The 21,675-nt window shown below is 45.0% G+C and overlaps 1 protein-coding gene across 1 annotated transcript in view; it reads right to left on the bottom strand.

The window, feature by feature from the left end:
* KIF3A (kinesin family member 3A) overlaps window positions 1-21,675 on the bottom strand; it is a 332,918-nt gene that overhangs the window by 252,406 nt on the left and 58,837 nt on the right. Inside the window, exons 3-5 of the mRNA XM_086959471.1 lie at window positions 16,732-16,876; window positions 12,624-12,708; window positions 9,310-9,415 (exon numbers count right to left, since the gene is read on the bottom strand). Coding sequence (XP_086815597.1) covers window positions 9,310-9,415; window positions 12,624-12,708; window positions 16,732-16,876 — 336 coding nt within the window. The remainder of the gene's footprint in view (window positions 1-9,309; window positions 9,416-12,623; window positions 12,709-16,731; window positions 16,877-21,675) is intronic.

The raw sequence follows: 21,675 nt of genomic DNA, 5'->3' as shown, positions 1-21,675 counted from the left end.
GCCATTATGTGGCTCAAAACAGGATACTGTGCCTTTAAGAGAACTTTCCAGAACGTCACAGTATCCCAGAATGCCCTGCAGGTCCCTTTTACTTTCAGTTCTTTTTGAAGGCGGAACACGCCAGACCTGTAGCATTCCTTACATGAGAATCTCTCTCCACCGGGGAGGAGGGTGGGCGCTTATGACTATAACAGAGATACCCCTACTACAGAACTGGAGTTACAGGACAGAAACTACTCCTTCTGTAGTAGGGGATCTCTGTGTATAGTCATAATGTAGTGAATAGAATGGCAAGCCCATCCCCACACCAAAGCGGCGGTGGAGAACGAGAAAGAACACCACTATTGTGCGAACAGATTTCGCAGCGAAGCCTGCCCAACCTGAGCGTCTTCCCTGGCATCCGTGTCCAGGCAGTAATGCTTAGCAAAGGTATGAACCGACTTCCAAGTGGCGGCCTTGCAGATTTCTGCAATCGGCACATTACGGAGCAAGGCTGTCGTGGCAGCTTTGCCCCTGGTGGAATGAGCCTCAGGTTTACCTCCTAAGGTCTTATTAGCCTTCTGGTAACACAGTGGTATGCAGGACACAATCCACCTAGAAATGGACTGCTTAGAGGTCGCAAGACCCGTCCTGACTGATCCATAATTGATAAATAATTGGTCTGACCTACGAATATCTTTGGTCTTATCCAGATAAAATGTCAGCACCGTCCTAACATCCAGGGAATGCAAAGACCTTTCCGCTGGAGACGAAGGATTCTGAAAGAACGTAGGCAAAGTTATAGTCTGGTTGACATGAAAATCAGAAATAACCTTGGGAAGAAATTTCGGGTGAGTACGCATAACAACCTTAGCAGCATGCAATACAGTATAAGGTTCTTGGCAACACAACGCCTGAATTTCACTCACCCTGCGGGCCGATGTAATGGCCACGAGGAACGCCGCCTTTCAGGACAGGTGCTGCAACGAAGCCTTATGAATAGGTTCAAAGGGCTCCTTCATCAATCTGGACAGCACCACATTCAGTTCCCATGAAGGCGAAGGAAGGCCGACAGGAGGGAATACTTTCTTCAAGCCTTCCAAAAAATCTTTGATCACAGGGATCTGGAAGAAGGAAGTCTGTGAAGGGCATTTCCTGTAGGCAGTCTATGCAGCGAGATGAACCTTAATGGAATGAACATTAAGGCCAGACCACTCCAAATGTAGAAGATAAGGAAGGATGACATCTTCCTTGCATGTCGTAGGGTCATAGTTCCTGGACTTGCACCAGATGCAGAACCTCTTCCACTTGTAAGCATAGGAAGTCCTAGTGGAAGGTCGCTTAGACTCCTTCAGTATGTCCATACAATTTTCGGGCAGATTCAAATGGCCATATTGAACTCTCTCAGGAGCCATGCCACCAAACTCAAAGACGAGAGGTTCGGGTGTACCATCTGCCCCCCGAACTTCGTGAGAAGGTCCGGCCTGCACGGCAACCGAATGTGAGGAAGGAGAGACCGGTGAAGCAGGTCCGTGAACCACCACTGTCTGGGATATTCCGGGGTGATCAATATCATCCGAGCCCTGGACCGGGACAGCTTGATGAGCACCGCCGGAATCAGGGGAATGGGTGGAAAAGCGTACAGAAAGCTGTTCGACCAGTCGATCCATAGCGCATTCCCCATCGTCCCTTGCTGGTAGTACCTGGAGGTGAAGTCTCGGCATTTGCTGTTTTCGGCGATGGCGAAAAGATCTATGTCTGGAGTCCCCCACCTTGCGAAGACTTCTCCTAGTACGTCGTCATTTATGACCCATTCGTGGTTTTCCTGAATCAGCCTGCTCAGTGTGTCTGCCTGAACATTCTGCACACCTGGCAGATGGGTAGCCGTTATCATCAATCCTCTGGCCAGAAGCCAGTGCCAGATCGCCTAAGCCTCCTGAGACAGAGTGTGTGATCTTGAGCCCCCTTGCTTGTTGAGGTAATACATTGTGGTCGTATTGTCCGTCTGTACAAGCAGAGAGTTTGTCTGGAAGGATGGATGAAAAGCCTTCAGTGCCAAGTGAACAGCTCTGAGTTCCAGGAAGTTGATGTGGTACGTGGACTCCGTCGGGGACCACGTTCCCTGAATCTGTAAGTCTCCGGAATGCGCTCCCCAGCCGTGGAGAGAAGCATCCGTCACGATAGTCTGAGTGGGAATGTCCTTGTGGAAGGGAACCCCCTTGAGGAGATTCTCCGCTGAACACCACCACTGCAGAGACTGAAGAGCATGTAGAGACAGTCTTATCTCGTCGTCCCAAGACCCTCTCCTCTGGTCCCACTGGTCCTCCAAGCACTCCTGCAGAGGTCTCATGTGCAGCCGTGTTTGAGGCGTGAGGAAGATACAAGAGGCTATCGACCCCAGTAGAGAAGACACCGTCCTCACTGTTGTAGATGGAGCGGTCATAAGAGCCTGAGCCTTCCGAAGGATCGATCTCTGTCGCTCCTCTAAAGGAGACACGCTTGCTGACAGCGTATTGATGGTGGCTCCCAAGTACTGAATGCACTGGACCGGATCCGGGACAGACTTGGACATGTTGATGTGCAACCCCAGCTTGTTCAAGAGAACGCACGTCTTCTGGAAGTGTGCTTGAGCTTCCGAGAAGGAAGAGGCCTTGATCAACCAATCGTCCAGGTACGGGTAGACAAACACCTTGTTCTTCCTTAGGTGTGCTGCTACCACTGCCATGCACTTCGAGAATGTTCTGGGCGCAGACTTCAGCCCGAATGGCAGTACTGTGTACTGATAATGATTGGCGCCGACTTGGAATCACAGGAACTTCCTGTGTTTGTGTGCAATGGGCACATGGAAGTATGCATCCTGTAGGTCTATTGCGCAAAGCCAGTCCCCCTGTTGCAACTGAGGATAAATCTGATGCAATGACAGCATGCGGAACTTCTCTCTGCGAATCCACTTGTTTGCCTGCCGCAAGTCCAGAATGGGCCTGAACTCGTTCTTGTCCTTCTTGCGAACCAGGAAGAACCGGGAGTACAGACCTCTTCCTCTTTGAGACAGAGGTACGTCTTCTATCGCCCTTTTCCTTAACAGGATATCGGCCTCCGCCTGGAGCTCGCGTAGTTGATATTGCGAGCTGACCGGAGGGATCGCTGGAGGAGGGCTGATGAACCGAAGACTGTATCCATTGCAAACAATATTCAGCACCCACTTGCCATGAGTAATTTTTCTCCACTCTGCCGGAAAAAATTGAACGCTTCCCCCCACCGGAGCGGGTAACGGATGAAGGGGAAGTAACCGCTCAGGGTCGAGACCCGGCCGGGCCCTTGTTCGCGGTAGAGGACTGCTGTCCTCCTCTACCCTTTTGCCGTTTTTGGAAGGGTCTCCGGAACTGCAGCTGTTGTTGCTGCTGCTGTCCCGAAGACTGTCCCCGTCCTCTTCCTTGTGCCCCGAACCGTCTTTGGAACGGTCGGTAGGATTTCTTTTCTTTGGGCTTCTCCAAGCCCACAGCCGTAAGGGTCTCCGCCTCCGCCTTCATGCGGGCCATCTCATTATCTGCGTGTTTTCCGAATAGGGTCTCCCCGGAAAAGGGCACATTGGCCACCCGCTGCTGGGCCTCCGGCTTGAGTGACGTGAGCCAGAGCCAGGCATGCCGCCGCTGATTGATTCCATAGCAGTAACCATGTGCGGCCAAGAGGGAGGCGTCCGCCGCTGCACTGATCACCTGGTTTGATACCAGCATCCCTTCCTTGAGGATCTCCTGGAAGTCCTCCCTCTTGTCTCTCGGTAGCAGTTCCACGAACTGTTGCAGGGAGTCCCACAGCGCCCGGTCATAACGGCCCAGCAGAGCTGTATCGCTGGCAGCCTTCATGGCTGCGGAAGCGGTCCCACAAGCTTTCCTTCCCACCGAGTCGATACATCGATAGTCTAACCCCTAAGTTGGACTGGAAGGGAAGAAGGAAGGAAGGATTCACATGAAAAAAGAAGGACAAAGAAGAGACGTAGAAGCAATAACTGCTGACTACCAGTGGATTTTGGCACCAAACCACACCTGCCTGATTCTGTCCTGACAATCAGGCTCATACTGCACCTGTGAATTCGCCAAAAGCCTCAGGAGGGCCACCAGCACTTCACGAGCTGTTAGCATCTCCCTTGAAGTGAAGGAGCCACTTCCCTGCAACCTGCTTGCATGGACCACAACATCTGTTCACCATCTTGTTGACCACCGGGTCAATCCGATGCAGCAGCTGCCCAGGAGGAGGTCACCATGCTCGAGAGGGTCAAATCAATCTCCCCACCAAGTTTGGAGATGCCTGGAGTCGCCCTGCACCAATACCTGGGGTAACGGACCCCTTAAAGCAACCAAAGCTTTCTTTTAAGTCAAATCCGGACTCCAGCACCGCTGAGATTGACCAGCTGATGAAGGACGTCAGCATCGCAGAGGCCAGCACAGAAAGTGGCCCAGCTGTCCTGTTTTGTACTCCCTCAGCAGGTCTGACTGAGAACCGAGAGTGCCTTTGATGTATGGCAACAGCCGACAAAAATCCTCTGCACCTCAGCTCCTCATCCCGGGTACACGAGCACACACTGTGCCCCCTGCTCCCAGGAACCACACGAAGTAGGCTTCCCATTAAGAGATAGTGGACTTGTCCCCCAATACCCCTCTGCAGCCTGTTTCTAGGTGGCCCTCCTCTTCTTTGCCTACGGTGTAGTGCGCAAGGGTACCAACCTGTCCAGCATCTCTGCAACCAGACACTCTAGGGTACCTAAACCCAAACTGCTGGTGGATCTTGTGACCTTGACCGCCCTCTCTCCCTCTAAAAGCACCTAAAGTCCTAAAGGGGACCCACAAAATACAACGGAAAATACTTACCCAATTATGAAGTTCTTGGTGTTGAAAATATATAAAAAATACCAGCTATTTTTTCAAAATTGGTCCCTTCAGTGTGTGCCTCATTTATTGATTCTGAATTACTTAACAAATGCTTAACACTACCCTCTGATAAGCCTAAACTGCTCACCCACACCACTACAAAAGGGATCATTTGGGATTATTAATTTAAGCCCTGTAAACCAATAAGGGTCATTTGGATTTTCAACATAGAGTATTTCATTTTGGTACATAACTGGAACTGTTGGTGTTTGGTATCAAATTCAATCATACTAGGTTCTTATAGAATGCAACTAATCACCCACTGAGGGTCTCAAGACTCGGGGCGGAGGGGAGGGGAGGTGGAGGGGGTGGTAGCAGGAGGTCCATACAGCATAGACTTGGCGGTACATAGAGAGCGTTTTGCTGACCACCATGTCCATCGAAGCAGCAGCCTGCCAGGAGGAGAACACCATGCTCCAAAGGGTCAGATTCATCTCCCCACCATGTTTGGAGATATCAGGACCCTCAGGAGCTTCCCTGCACCAATACCCGGGGTACCTGACTCCTTGCAGCAGCCAAAGATTATTTGAAGTCCAATTTGGACTCCAGCACCACAAAGACAGACGTGGAACATCAACATCACAGAGGCCAGCACTGAGAGTGGCCCAGCTGTCCTGTTTTGTCCCCCCTCTGCAGGTCTGACTGAGATCCTCACGGCCTGTTTATAGGTGTCCCCCCTTCTTTGCCTACGGTGTAGCATTCAAGGCTACCAACCCATCCAGCAACTCTGCACCCGGGTATTCCACGTCAGGGAAACCCAGAACTGCTGGTGGATCTTGTGATCTTGACCTCCCTAGCACCTCAACAACAAAATGGGACCCTCAAAAAAAAGAATGCAAATACCAGTATGCTACATAGGTTTCTTTCTCCATAGGTAATCATTACTGTGTAAAAATGCGTATGTGGGAGATTTTTGCTTAACTGTAAAAATCGATGCCTCAAAAAGTACTAACCCAATTATGAAGTTCTAAGTGTAATTATTATTATTTTTTTTAAATACATGTTATTTTTCTAAATTGGTCTTGAATTTCTTCTTTAAAGCGTGTCTCATTCATTGACTGAGTATTCAACAAATGCTTAACATAACCCTCTGATAAGCCTAAGCAGCTCGCCCACACAACCACAAAAAAGGGCATTTGGAATAATTAATTTAAGCCCTGTAAACCAATAAGGATCGTCTGAACTTTCTATATAGTGTACCTCATTTTGGTACACTACATAAATATCCAGCTTCCTGCACCAACATATCTGAAGCAATTTTGTGAACCTAAGTATTGTCCCTACAGTCATATAGATTACAAAATTCCCCTCCATATCGGAGCAGGTCATTTCCTACCTATCCCCAGTGGTTTGCTGCATATCAGGGGAATGATCTACAGAGGCTTGTTCAGCCATTAGAGGGACAGGAGGATTGTACAGTCAGGCGACCACGGCCAAACCACTAACACCAGGATAGCCTTTTGGCTTCTCTGCACCTGATAATGGTACTAGCAGAACTATCCTTGCCATCATCTGAGAGCCTTAACTAAAAAACAAATTTCAGACCCTTCAGGAGGAGAGGTGTGTTGGTCTAATGAAATCAGGCCCTCTACCAGCTCAGGAGCTATTAGCTTCAGCTTAATAGAATCCCATTGATCCCCCATGCATAGTTAAACGTCTCACATACACAATGTCTGAATAGACAATTGAGTAACAATGCCTGATGTTTCCGATCCAGTGTAACACCTTATTTTTCCGTGACTCTCTGCCTTCAATGGTACCACGTGATAATCTGGGAACCTTTGACCTCAACACAGTGTGTCCTGCTTGTGGTTGTGAGATCCTCAAAGCCTGGTGTGAGAAACCGCTAAGAGGTACGGATCAATTGAGCATAGTGTTTGTATAAGACATGGCTGCTGTCTTTAATACGGATGGAGGCAGAAAGACAGCTGGGTCGTTTTTCATATTCATGGGTGGGGTCTTAGGTGGATACTGTGACAGTGGTGGGGGTATACTAAGCTTCCTAATATAAAGGAAACACAGTTCTTCATAATTCCTATGCCCTATTGTAGACCCCTTAGGGTGCATCCAGGAATAGTGTTGAGGGTCAGCTGTAGATTTGTTGGAATCTTCAGTGCAAGATGGAAAAGTAAGTCTTTGATTCCCAATGTTCGTCGAGACGGAGAGGTTTGAGCACCCTCCAGATAAAATGGCGAGGGTGCCCACCACGTCAAACAAATTGCTTCAAATCCTTTATCTCATCCCTCAATGCATTAATAAGACAAGCTGCCTCTCCGAGTGTTGAGGGACTGAAGCAACGCATGGGGATGTAAGTAGGAGAATTTGTGGAAGAATTTTGGAGTTGGGTGGCTGGAGTTCGAATTGCAAGAGTTCAAACTTGTTTGAACACTCAATATTTGGAGTTAGTTGCACATGCCCATTATTGTCATAATATGGTGCTTATGTGAATCTGGGGGTATTCACTCCTTGGGTAGAAGCGAGTCCATGTCAGTGGGATCTTTAGGTATCCTTGACTTCTTCTTGAATATTTCCACCACCTTGCCTCCTTTAGAAGCTCTCCCTTGGTTTCTTTCCAACTCTTCAATTAGGGTGTCGATATCTCTGGCCACACAATCATCACCTACGTACTTGGGATGTTTGGGGATTTTCAGTTGTGTAGAAGCACTTTCCCCATAATATCCCAAGGTGATGCAAATGGGCAACACTGAACCAGTCACCTAATAGGCTGCCATAATTAAGAAGAATATATATAGGTACTACAGTACCTCAGATCTCCAGAACTCTTAGTGGCCTCAGATCTCAAGCCAAAACCAATGGGTGTGGCCCTGCTCTGATGGGTGCAGCCGGCCCGTGCATGTCCCACGCCGCGGAAGGTGTGCAGGCACTATAAGTGTGGCGGTGTGGGTGAAAGCCCCTCCTACTGGGCAGTTCCTCTTGGGACAGCGTGTCACCTCCTGGCCAGCAACAAAGTTCCTGGGCGTCCTGCCCCACGAGAGATGTACAGGCGCTCTATGTGAGGGTGTGCGAGTAAAATTTTCTCCTTTCATGGCAGTTGCACCTGGAACAGCAAGTCACCTCCGAACCAGCAACAAAGTTCCTGGGCTTCCCTTGCTGGGGGAGATGTGCAGGCGCTATATGTGCGGTAGCGCAGGAGTGCGGGTGAAAGCCCCTCCTCTAGCGTTAACTCCTCCTAGGACATCGAGTAAACTCCTGGCAAGCAACAAAGTCCCTGGGTGTCACGCGCCACAAGAGATGTGCAAGGACTATATGCTTAGAGGAGCAGGAGTGCGGGTGAAAGTCCCTTCTCTCCCTGGACATCAGTTCCCCTTCTGGCCAGCAACAAAGTTCCTAGGCGTACATATAAATCGTTTTGGTTACATTGAAAGGTCTTGACTAATACTACCCCTTAACAGTCCATCCAGCAACATAGGATGATGAAGGGATTGTACACAAATATCAAGTTAAAGAAACCCAAATTGACACCTAAGTGTATTGTAGTGAAGTAGTTATCGGTTAATATGGAAAATGGTACAATAACCAAGCATCCTACTTAGTTATTTATTTATTTATTTTATATTTAAAAAGTATATATCCTCATATCAGGTGAACTAGTTTTTAGTAGGGTACGGCTTGATGTTTTATAGGTTTCAACTTTTAGAATAAGCATTTAATTGCCACCAAAGCACTAAAACAGACTACCCCCTTTGTGTATATTCAGTAGACTGAAAACGGCCAGGATGTGATTGCCGGCCAGGATGGCCCCAGTTATCCTAAGCTAACATTTTGGATGCTGGTTTTAACTCTGTGGTGAGCCTTGTGGAATACAATCTTTTATGAATTTAAGAAATGTAGATGGTGAGGTACACAACCCAGTTTTGCGGAGTATGATCTGTAGCATTGGTTTGTCTTGGTTTATGGAATTGTGAGGAATTTATAATATAGGATAACTTGACCTTACACATAGATGTAGACTAATATTTTTAATGGGTTGATTTACAGATTAAGTATATTTGCTGAGGTTCTACATGCGATTTGCATTTGTGAATTCTTCAAGTTCATTTTGATTAAGTTAGCATAATGTTATATTTAGCCCGTAGACACTTTTTTGATTATGAACACTGTGGTTTAGAAATGTCCACATACAATCAAATAACTACCAATTAAATAAACTGCAAACTCTATGTTGTGCCATTACACAGGTTTGTCCACACCACTGATTTAACACTGTACAAAATAAAGTTCACCAAGCAAAACGGGCACAATCAGTGAGATCTCATAATGATATAGAAACCTGTTCCGGAAAAGAGTAAGCGAAAGAGCTCCTTAAACACAACCACCCCTCTCAAGTAACAAAGACTTCTCATCATGAATAAAACCTATCATGTATGAATAAGAATACTCTTACGATTTTTGTGGCCTAGCGTCATTATCCTGTCCATATCATCTGCGTTGTTTACAACGTATGCCGACAGATCCTTGATGTAAACGCCCACATCAGGTCTTTCTTTAACCTGTAATGCAAATAATTTAATTTTAAAAAAAATCAATTGAGCTGCTGTCCTTTTTCTGGACGTTGTAATAGAAAAGCGGTAGCCCCCTGGGTTCGAGTTGCACCAGATAACTATCCTGGAAGTAAAAGTAGTAGCATACCAACTGCCTCTTCTAAAATATTTTCAAGCCACCCAAAAAATATAACTTACTTTGAATGGGGCCTCGAAAAACTTGTAAACTGGACCCAACAGGAACTAGAATTAGCAACACGTTGCAGTTGCATTCATCTGCTGCTGACAGGTATTAAAAGGTTTAAATTCAGGAGTTTCCCTGCCCACTAATGAGGAGTTCTTAAATCCTACGTATTCACTGTAGACAGACATTGCCTCTTCGTGGTCTCTCTTCAATGAGTTTCATAGATAGGAGTGTTTTTAAATTCAGCAATAGTGTTATGAGTGTTGAGGGCACGGATGAAATCAGCCATTCAGCACACTGCCTTTGACCACGTAAAGGCCATGGCCACGGCCTTTACGACCTCACAAAAAAACGGTGCAATGGAAGCAGCCATCAGAATGCAGAGCATAACAGACCAGCAGTGAACAGAAGAGTCCTGCTAAAACAGCTAGCTGAGTGTTTTATAGAATCTTTTGCTCTCAAAGCCCCCAGACTCTGCATAGAACCAGTGGCTTTGCACCGGTGCTGTACTTCTGTGGCTCCATTTGCAATCTTGTAATGCCTACAATCAGCTGGGGGTGGGGGTCAATAACATATGCACATGCAAGAGGCAAGGTGCAATAATACAAATTGTAAGCTACAAGAAAAGGGTCATTCAGCAAACAAACTGTAGCCATGTGCAAACATTCAGTACATACATATAAAATGGCTGTTAATCAAAAATGTCTAGTATACATTTCAACAATTTTGGCCAGCATCACGGATAATTACAATTTACAAGAGTGCGCTAGCAGATACAGGCTCAATTCGAACATAATTCACTTTCTGATTACTTTCTTACTCTGTCACCTTTTTTATTTATTTATTTTGATTTCTGGGGTCAAACAACACATCTTCAATGCACTGACTGAGCATTTTCCTCCTGTACGATCACCAGGATCAATCATCACAGACCAGCGGTAGGTTAGTTTAATTCAAAGAGTATATGCCAAACTTTATTTTTCCCTCATCCGCTCCCTACTTTTGTTTTATTTAAAATAAATGCTAATACCACAGTTTTCCAAATCTGTGTTTACATAAAAAAATTCAAGGAACTTGAACCATGGCCTTTCTGAGAGATTTTTACAATGTCTCATAAGGATATGGTATGCTTTTAAACTGTCAATGTACTAGCCTCAAAAATATGAAAAGACATTCTTGATTGCAATACTTATGGAAAAATGTACTATAGGAAGATGGTCATTGCTCTGTGAGCTCCAGGAGATGCAGTGTAACAGCTGCTGCCCACCACCAGGATGAGATGCGTACAAGCGCAGCAAACCTTGCATCCGGAGAACCCCTTAAATCTGGTGAGAGTCTACCCAGTCAACTCCGTGAGATCCCCAGAGACACACTACAGCATCCTGGATAAACCAAGAAAACAAAGATGGGATAATTTTTCTTGAATGCAGCAATGAACTCCCCCCTTGGAGAAGTCAAACTACCACACATTTTATATGGACTGCAAACAGCTAATTAGATGGAAAAATTCAGCTCTGAACCTTCTCAGATCACTTATGGCACACCACAGGGTTCCATGTTTGATCTATCATTGCTCAATTTGTATATGGAGTCCCTGAGAATTTAGATAGAGGAGGTAGGAGACTATCTGCCGTATTCATTCACCAGATTATGGAGGGAATACATTTATATGAAAATCTCCTTGCTCATCGTCTCCATAAGTTAAAAACGTGCCTTCAAAAACCTCAGAAGAGGACGTTATCAAACTCCCTTAGTCTCATCCCAGACAAGACTAAATTCATCCTACTATCTTGCAATATAAATTTAACTTCCAGAAAGAATGGCTCAGGAAGCTCATTATTGTTGGTTTTACCCCAAAACTCTCTCCAAGGTAAGAGTTGTTGGTTTTTAAATTGATCAATACATTTCTATCAGAGCTCAAATTGATCATTCATTAAAGAACATGCCAAAATCACACTTAGCTCCGTAAAAAGGTAAAACTAATTCTAAACATGAATGGCATTCACTCAGTAGTGCAATCATCAGTGATTTATCAAGTTATCTTTGGTAATACAGCTGTGACTGGATTTTTACAAACATTAGCACCCATCAAAGCTGTGTTTTATTCAGTAGCAAAAACAGTCTGAAAACAGAAAGCTGGCTACATAATCCTGGTGCTAAAAGACTTCACTGTCTCACACCTCAAGCCACAATCAGTTGAAGTGGCTTTTATCAAAGTCAAGATAATACATTGCCAACAGCTTTCTTAATTCGCGGCTTCGATGATCAAACATTGATAACTGGTTAGTTGTAACCGGGTAGTTTGAAAAATCCTCAGTAGGTAGACGTACTCTGCCCAGAAAGCTGTTCATAATGCCCCAGTACGTATATCGCTGTAATCAATCTGGTTTCGATGAGGATCCAATATACAACCCATCGTTTTACAGGCTAGTATCCAGAAAGACTGTTGGCACAAGACGGGCCTCAGGGCAAAGAGAAGGAGGGAGAGGAGTCCCCAGGAACAGAAGTGTATACTTTCAAACATTTAACCTTGTTGACACTTACAGTAATGAGCAAAAATACTAGTGTGGGCCTGGTAAGGCACCCACCTACCAAGTCCCTCACTTTCTTTCTCATCCTCTCACAACTTCTATGGGATAGGGACAGCAGGAGTGTACTAGTTAAGGGCGGGAGCAAAAGTTAACTAAACAAAGGGAGCACCCATTGATTCAAGGCCAAGAAACACAGGTCTGGCAATTACTCCATTCTCCCAAATCAGAGTACTTCTGAGATATTCATCACACCACGACATAGACTGTGATGTAGACTGTTGACTAACAGTAACCGACCTCCATATAGCTCTAAACTCAAGGAAGAGAGAATCCCGTTCCTCTAGGGACTGCTCCTGCATAAATTGCTAAGGACTCCAGAAGAATGCTATCCCTTTCACATCACTAACTTGGCCCAAACCAGTTATACAATACATATGATGACAAGTATAAACAAAATACTATCATCTGGTGGTTAATGTCTCTATGAAAAAAATATCCTTACCTCTAACCTCTGAGTCTGGTCTTTTCCGAGCAAGTCCCGTACTTCTTCATTGTAAATTTCCAAATAGGAGACTCTGACCAAAAACCTGAAAGAAAAAGAAAACCAGATTCATGTTCATGCTAAGGACGTAAATATTTACCTACCATAAGTCAATTTCTCTATTCATTAGCAATGGAATGTCAGCTTAACCAATCATGCAAACAGTGCTTTAAATGGGCCGGTACTCACCGGTTCTGAGTACCGGCACTTCCTAAATTAATCACTTTGAGTACCGGCACTTCTCTACTGCCCAAAGAGAGTACCGGTACTCATGAAAAGGTCTGCTCCTGGCTGTGCTGGTGAGCCTGAGTGGGACATGTCACTGGCAGCCGGGTCGCCGCTTCTGCAGCCCCTCCCGCCCATCAGAGCCCCAGCTGAGCTATTCAGCAGGGCTCTTTTAAATAATGTCCGATGCTCGCCGTCATGCTGTGCTTGCCAGCGCTGGGTGGAGATTCATTTTACCTGCTAGTGTGCGCGCGTTTGATTTTCAAAGCGCAGCACTTCAGGTAGTGAAAAGTGAAAAGTAAGTGCAGGGTAACACTTTGAACATAAGAAAGGTTATCAGACAAAAGGGCGGCGGAATTTCACACGTCCTTTCTCTTGATATGAGGGTTAATGCCCAGACAATGCGATCGAAGAGGCCCCTGGAGCGTGTTTTCTGCACTGAGGGGCCAACCTTCCTAACGCCAAATGCCTCAAGGTCTGTTTCTTATATGCCCAGGCTGTGGCAGGATGTTGCCTTTCCTCCCTCCCAGTGCACCATGAAATTCCCCTGCTGCATGGAGTTGAAGGAGGAGGCCATGTTCGAGAATCCATCACCTGCACACCTCCTCCTTACCTCTGCCCCCTGCTCACCACGCCATTGTGAGTCTCATGGTGGGAGCAGAGGTCACAGGCAGAGACACTGCAGCAGGGCTCGCTGTCTGACTCCCTGAAGAAGAGACAGGCTAGAGATCCACGCGGTACCAGGCCAGCAGCTCCTTGGCGGATCGTTCTGAAGCTGTAAAGAGATGATTTAATATTCTCCTGCTGCTGACATTTAAAATGTTTGTTACGAAAATGAATATGGGGCTGCAGCACGGCAGGGGGCCTTGCAAATGGGCACACTAGGGACCTCATTTATGAAAAATGACGCATCGCTGCGTGAAAACAGCGATGCGTCACTTTTCACTGCGCCCTCCTTCCGACACCAATGATGCGTCATATTTAAAGTATGACGCATCATGGCGCAAGGAGTTACAGATACGCCAGTATTTCTGACGTATCTGTAAGCGTAAAAGTGACGCATTGCTGGAGTGTGTCACAAAAGTGACGCAACTCCAGCAATGCGTCCTTTCACATGGGGCAAGCCCCATGTGAAAGGGCCTGCACCAATCTTACGCCTGCTGTGAGGCAGGCGCAAGATTTTGACGCAACGGCGTCATAAAAGTGACGCAGTGAAATCTCATAGATTTCACCGCGTCACTTCTACGACCCTTCCTTGCGTCAATACGCCCCCCTTGCATACATTATACCTGGCGCAGGTATAATGTGACGCAGGGGTTTACAAAGTGACGCATCTACCTAGGTGCATCACTTTGTAAATATGGTGCAACAAGGCAAATTTTTTACGTTGCTGGTGCGTCACAAAAAGTAACGCACCGGCGGCGTAAAAGGGACGCCCGGCCTCATAAATGAGGCCCTAGAGTTGTCTGTCTGTGCTGAATATGCGCTACGTTTTGTCTAAACTAGCAGTTTTGCTGATTTATTAGTAGTACAAAGTGTTTACCATTCCTGCTTGAGAGTGACACTACAAAGCAGCACCCTTTATTTTCTTAGCACAGTTAGACTTGCTAAATCAGAGATAACTCATGGGATTATTGTTGCCGCTGTCGAGAAGTCATAGTTTTCTCTACTGACAGTTTGCCCTATGACCATTAAGTAGCGTAGATGGTTAATGTGCCCTCAAAAAGGCATATTGTATTGTACTGTATTGTATGTAGATAGCTCAGTGAGTTGCTGTTTTTGTCACAGAGATTCCTTTGTTATATGTGGTTTGGCCGCACCTGAAGCGGAGGTTGGGGTGGAGGGTGCTGATTTTTATTGAAATTAATGATAGCTTCAAAAGCACCTGCTGCCGAGTTTGACTTCCTTGTTGCACAAATGAGTGCAATTTCTGATATTTGTCTACTTCCAGTGACTTCATACCATGGTTGTGCTCACAAGAATGTGCCCCTCTAAGTGTTAGGCATCTAGTTGTTGCCTGACTCTCGTAAATCCACTGAATCTATATAAATGTCACACATACGCAATCTGAAACATTAGCAGCTCGACTCAAATGTGTAATTTTTTTATATTTATACGATTCCCTCATTTTGCTACTGAGAAAGTGTCACTCATATCGTTGAAATGTCACTCATAATTACAATGAAAATATGAAAATGTCACACATAGCAATCTGAAACCTTGGCAGCTCTGGGGTCCATTCTGGCTCTGTGCTGTCAACACATTCACACTATCCTCTGCATTTGCGTAAACACAGAAATCCTGTCAGTCCCTTGGCAGTGGCAATTGAAAACGCCATACTGAAGAGTATAACATGGCTTTTAACATACCGAAATCTTCTGTGTGTCTGCTTAGGTTTGTCTGTTTGCCTGCATTTGTAAGCCTGTTTTTTTAAAGAAAAAAGTGAGAGTAAGAATCAAGAAACTCTCAGGAGGTATTTTAAAGAAAATGGGTGGTCCTTTGTGTGTACATGTCTGCTCGGCGACAAAGGTTCATAAATAACGTAGTAGGGAGGGTTGGTGAGTGAGTGAGTGGATGGGTGGATGAGTGAGCCAGGGTGGATGTGCAGATGAATGGATGGATGAGTGAATGGATGGGTGAAAGAGGGTGGATGATTGGATATAAGGGCCGATGATGGGTGGATAAGTTAAATATTGGATGGATGAATGAAAGGTAGAGAGGATGGATGAAAGGGTGGATGATGGATGAGTGAAAGGAGGGATTGAGTGAAAGGGTGGATGGAATGAAAGGGCGGATAGTATTAAGGAGTGAAAGGGTTGATGGATAGATGAGCGAAAGGATTGATGGATAGGTTTAAGGAAAGGTTTGGATATGAAGGGTGGACAGACGGAATGGGGAAAATCAACGGAATGATGGATGAAAAACTGAGTAGACAACAGAATGTAAACGGTAAATGGTGAACATCATCAGGTAAATAGTTGGATTAAAGGATGAATGGATAGATCGATGTAAGAGACAAGAGATATCTTCTGGGGAGGGTCATGATAATTTGCTTGGTGCCATAAGAGCTTTGGTTCGAAGTGGGGGTATTTTCAGTTTCTTCCTACTCACTTGCTCAAAAATACATAGTATTGTGCCAAATAACAGCATTTAACAGTATGGCATTAAGAAGGTGCAACTGCTGCAAAAAAAGGAAATGTTAACATATTGCATTTCTCTTTCATTTTGTGTAATAAGTTAACCTGCTATGTTTATATAAACACATTTATCATGTGTTTTAGTGTGTGCTGCAACTATTATAGAAGTTTTTAAGTAGCATCATGTCCTGCCCTTAGCCCCGCCCCTAGCCCCGCCCACTCACTACACCTCTTGCGCATTTTAATGAGTACCTGCACTTATTTTTTCCCATTTAAAGCACTGCATGCAAATTGCACTAATATTTGTATTAGACTAAGGAGCAGCAAATATACTTCAACACTGCATCCGTTGTAGAACATCTGTAAGGATAAGGCCAATAACTGCATACCCACCACAAGATAATCAACCACCAAGGTTTAAGCGACATTGAGGCATAAACTATAGGCGGCAGACACATGGTCCTACACTTCAGGACATAAAAGGGTGCACACATGTGAAATGATTGCAAATGCACCCCCTGTTACTATTGTTAGCCGCAATATTTACCAGTCATCTTTTGTACTGTTCATTTGTCGTCATTCACAATGCGTTTTTACCATCACAGAAAAAGTTTAAGGCCACAAGAGAAATGTTCACTCTAGCAACATAAAAGAGGTGTCGTGAAAAATACGAGGCTCTCACAAAAAGCTTTATTTAATGGGTTTACCTGGTGTCCCCCTCCGCCTTTGCAATATGCCCAAATACATGAGCAAAGGAATTTGGAATTATCCCCCGAAGTTCTGGGACTGCGCGAACACCTTCCATTGTGAACGTTTTTCCTGTTCCTGTTTGTCCATAAGCAAAAATTGTGCCTGTTATGTTGAAACAAAGAAAACAAAAATAAGTGCTAGTGCACCGTAATACAGTTTTTAAACCGTAGTTAAAAAAAATCTATCATCTGAAACAGAGGCTCTGCTTAACAACGTGTACAGCCCAATAGTTTTAATTCGCAACGGCATAATGATGTAGATGTGAAAGGCAGTAAACTGAGGGGGATGGTAACAAAAGATTGATATTAAAAAGGGCCACTTTCTGTGGCTATACATGTCCCCACTAATACAAAATGAGCAACAATGGTTCCTACAACTAGTGTTTGCCTTTTAATATGGATATTCAAAGTAAAATCAACTCAAACGATTACATTTTACGCAAAGCACAACATAACAAAATGCCACTTCTGAACTCTTATCAACATTTAACAGAAAAGGAGCCTACAAACCACAGTGAACATCTATTTTACCTAGAATCAGGTCATGTGCATGCTATCATGTTTTACGTGTTATAGGATATCCAGTGCATAAATAACACCCGATCTAGTTTCCTAAAGCTTGAAATGTTTTAGCTTTGATCAGACAAGTCTTCAAAATGGATTAATTTTTGAAGTGGTAATAATTTAGTTATGTAAGCAAATTTGTTTGAAAGGTTAGAACATGTATGTATTTATACCAAATGTTGGTAGCTGTGGGAAGTGAAATTGCTGCACATCCAGCACAACAGTAATGGTATATCTGAATCCTACATCTGCATTAGAGAGAGAAACGGTGCTGCAGATATGACAAAACATCTCGCTACCTCAGGGTGTCACCTAAGCTTTCTGCCAGATGGCTTTGGCCAACATTAAAAACAAAAATATTGCACTAGAGCACTAAAATTCAATTATAAGTGAGAGAACCAAAGTTCTCAAAGTTTCCTTAATAAACAGGATTGTATTGTTTAGAACCAGCTAAAGAAAATAAATTATCTGTACGTTCAAGACAAGTTTCGTCTCATCAGACTTCCTCAAGGCTAAACTTGATCATTTCAGGGGCAGGGTTTGATGCAAACAAAATATTGTGATCAACCGTGGCTCCAAGAAAAGTGTTGAAGACTGTTGGGTCTTCTCCTTCCTGCCCTGACATTCTATACCGAATGTTCCCTGCGTGGAACACTGCTTGTATTCTAGTCTCGGCAGTTGCTGCCGGGGAGTTGCTGTGGCTGGATGTTAATAAAGCCATTTCCCTACCTTTGCTGCGGTTCCCACTTCTTTTCAGTGGCGACGATCGTTTCCAGCTCCCAGCCTCCCCAACTTGATGAGGATCCTCTTCCAAGCGATCCGGTTTTGACCATCGGTGTTGTCGTGGTCCAGATGTCCTGTCGGACGAGAGCTTCCTTCGTTTCCTGTTGACTTCCGCTGCCTGCTGCCATGTTTTCTGTGCCTGCCTACTCCTCTTCGTGCACTCCAAGGTACTTTTCAAAAGTTTTCCCTACGCGATAGAGCTGCTGCTTGCTCTCGCGCTACTACGCTGATTTTGCCTGACCTGCCTGACGACGTCAGCGCGACATTGCACGTCGCGGGCGGCCATTTTAAGTCACATCGGTATCCTAGCAACCCAAGTAATCCCGCACGACGCGCACAGCTGCTCTAATTTCACCGCTGATGCGCACAGCTTTACATCAAAGCGATGCTTACATCAGTGATTGCTTACATCTTGGCACACAACACAATTTAACTCGTTTTACCTGTTTTACTGCTCATTCCGGGTGTGTCCACTGCTTTGAGCATTTCTCTGCTCATCAATCTGATCTTCAATGTTCCCCTCTGTTTATTAAAGTACATTCGTTTTGGATTTAGCGTTGGGGCAGCAACTCACCCACGCAATGGATCGTGTTTTGGCCCCTCCCCCCTTTTTACAAACTGCTGGTACTCCCCCTGTACCATGGGAGCAGTGGAAGGACACCTTTGAAGCGTATTTGGAAGCTATTGATGGCGATACCTTCACTGGCAAAAAGAAAAAAGCTCTACTTATCTACAATCTTGGCACTGAAGCCAGGAACATATTAAAAACCTTGACTCCCGATGTGGTCAGCATTACAGTTAGTGGTGGTGATGCCGGAGAATCACTCTTGATTGATGATTATGCCACATTGATCAAAACTCTCGATAAAAGATTTTCTCCAAAAAGGAATGTTGTGCTTGAACGCCACAGGTTTCTTCAACGTGCCCAAACCCCTGGCGAATCAATTGACGACTTTGTGGCAGCCCTTCGCATTCTAGCTATTAACTGTAACTACAGGGAATTCAGGGATGAGATCATACGAGATCAGCTAATTGAACGTACTTCCAACAAGAAAATTCAAGAGAAGCTGCTTGCTTCTGGTGATCCTGATTTGGAGACTGCCCTCACTTTGGCCAAAAGTATTGAACATTCCCAATTTTGTGTCAGGGAAATGAGTTCCCCTTCTTCTTCCACGTCCTCTTCTACCGCAGAGGTTAAGTTATTGAATTCCAAACCCCTTTTCAGACCTAAAGTTACCCCTTTGCCTAATGTTACCCGCTCTGTTCCATCCAATGTTCCTACCAAAAGCAAGTCTGTACAGAGTGAATTGATATGCTTTCGTTGTGGCAGCAGGTCCCATCTAGGTTCTGCCAAATTTTGCTTTGCTCTCAATCAAACCTGCTATAAATGTGGGAACAAAGGTCATTATTCACGCATGTGCAAGGCTACTTCTACGAGTAAGCCCGTCCCCTTGGTAAAAAACATTTCGGGGGAATCTGATGAGGAATGTTATGAGTTGTTGATGCTGTCTGCTACTTCACATGAAGCCGGTGTAGTAGAGCTGTTTGCCTTGTCTGGTCTTCGAAAGAGGAAGTCTCCCTCTTGTTCGATAGTTGTGAATGGGGTTGTCTGCAAATTCCTTGCAGATTCTGGGTCTCCTTTTACCTTGTTGAACTTCACTGATTTCAGGAAATTATCTAATGTACTTTTGGAACCTTCCAGTATCAAAATGTTTGCATATAACAGCAAAAGGGTTGAGGTTTTGGGAAAATGTTCTGCAGAACTAGAGTTCCATGGGGACCACTCTATTTGTACTGTATTCATAGTGAGAGATGGTACCAATCTATTGGGGTGGGATGAGCAAGGTGATTTGAACATCGTTTTAGATCCCAATCATCCAGACATGGTGATACCCCGCAGTAAACTATGTGAGTTTTACTCTTCGATTTCTGCATCACCCAAATTACTAGCCGTATCTAATGTGTCTAACACTAAGTGGGCATCTATGTTTCCTGAGGTTTTTAGCGGTGAGTTAGGTAAACTCAAGGGTTTTCAACACCGTATAATCTTGAAAGAAAGTGCCATTCCTGTTGCCCATAAGGTACGGAAAGTGCCCTTAAGCCTACGTGCAGAATTAAAAAAGGAGTTAGAGCGTTTGTGTGCTGCGGGTGTGATTGAGCCAATTGAGGGTTCTGAGTGGCTTGCTCCTATAGTTTTAGCGAGGAAGTCTGACAAGTGTTTAAGGATGTGTGTTGACCTCCGCGATCTCAATGCCAACATCTGGATCGACCGGCAACCGCTCCCTAATATCAACGAAATGCTAGCCACTCTCGAGGGTGCTAAGTTCTTCACTTCTCTTGATATTTCATCTGCATACCATCAAATTGAGTTGTGTCCCAGTTCCAAGCACCTTACCTCTTTTGTAACTCCGGAGGGAGCTTATCGTTACATCCGCATGCCGTTTGGCTTAGCTTCAGCCTCGGCTGTTTTTCAAAGGTTGATGAACAGTCTATTCAAGGACATTCCTGGGGTTGTTTTTTTCCAGGATGACATATTGGTCCATGGGAAGTCTGAACTTGAACATGACGAACGTGTGAAACTTGTTCTGAGCATTTTAAGGTCTAGTGGGCTAACCTTGAGGGAGGATAAGTGCAAATTCCTCCAAGAAGGGGTGGACTATCTTGGTCACCACATATCCCAGAATGGTGTTGAACCTAAAGTCAAAATCATTGATGCGATTCAGAATGCTCCTGTTCCCACCAGCAAGGATCAGCTACGCTCATACCTTGGTCTGGTGGAGTACTACTCCAAATTTGTCAAAAACTTTTCTTCCAAAACTGCTGCTATGCGCAGTCTTCTTAAGAAAAATGTAAAGTTTGTTTGGGATGATGATTGTGATAACAACTTCAATGTCATTAAGCAAGAGATTATTGGTGCCCGCCCTTTGAAATTGTTCAACATCAATGACTTATGTATTCTTTCCACCGATGCAAGCAATGTGGGGGTCCTCATGCAAAGAAGGGGTGACGGGCGTGAGGAAACTATTTCTTTTGCCTCCAGAACCTTGAGGGGTGCTGAGGGAACTTACTCTACCATTGAAAAGGAGGCTCTTGCCATGTGGTGGGGGGTTTTACATTTCAAGAATTTCTTATGGGGAAATAGGTTTATCTTAAGGACTGACCACAAGCCCTTGGTCGACTTATTCACCACCAAGGGTGGTGGTAGAGCAACTCCTAGAATCTCTAAGTGGCAGTTCAATTTGCAAGAATTCCAATATCAGCTTGAGTATGTGGCTGGGGCAAGGAATTTGGTTGCTGATTACTTGTCTAGACTACCCCTGCCCAATAATGATGACAGCGTTGCGTGTGATGATTTGGATGTGGTTTGTGCCGTGGGCTCTTTGTGTGATTCGGTTGGTTGTGCCCTTTCTGAGAGCGAGTGGTTGGAAGGAATTGCTTCGGATGATGACATGCAGGTGGTCATTGATCTCCTTCGCAAACCTTGGCCGTGTGAAAAAGCTTGTCCTGCCGCTATTATCCCTTACATGAGGGTCAAGGATGAGTTATCCCTTGTGA

This window comes from Lissotriton vulgaris, chromosome 2_2 (genome assembly GCF_964263255.1).
Source record: "Lissotriton vulgaris chromosome 2_2, aLisVul1.2, whole genome shotgun sequence".
Classification (NCBI taxonomy): Eukaryota; Metazoa; Chordata; class Amphibia; order Caudata; family Salamandridae; genus Lissotriton; species Lissotriton vulgaris.
Note: the sequence above shows the minus strand (reverse complement) of the source record. Positions and strands in the feature narration are given on the sequence as shown.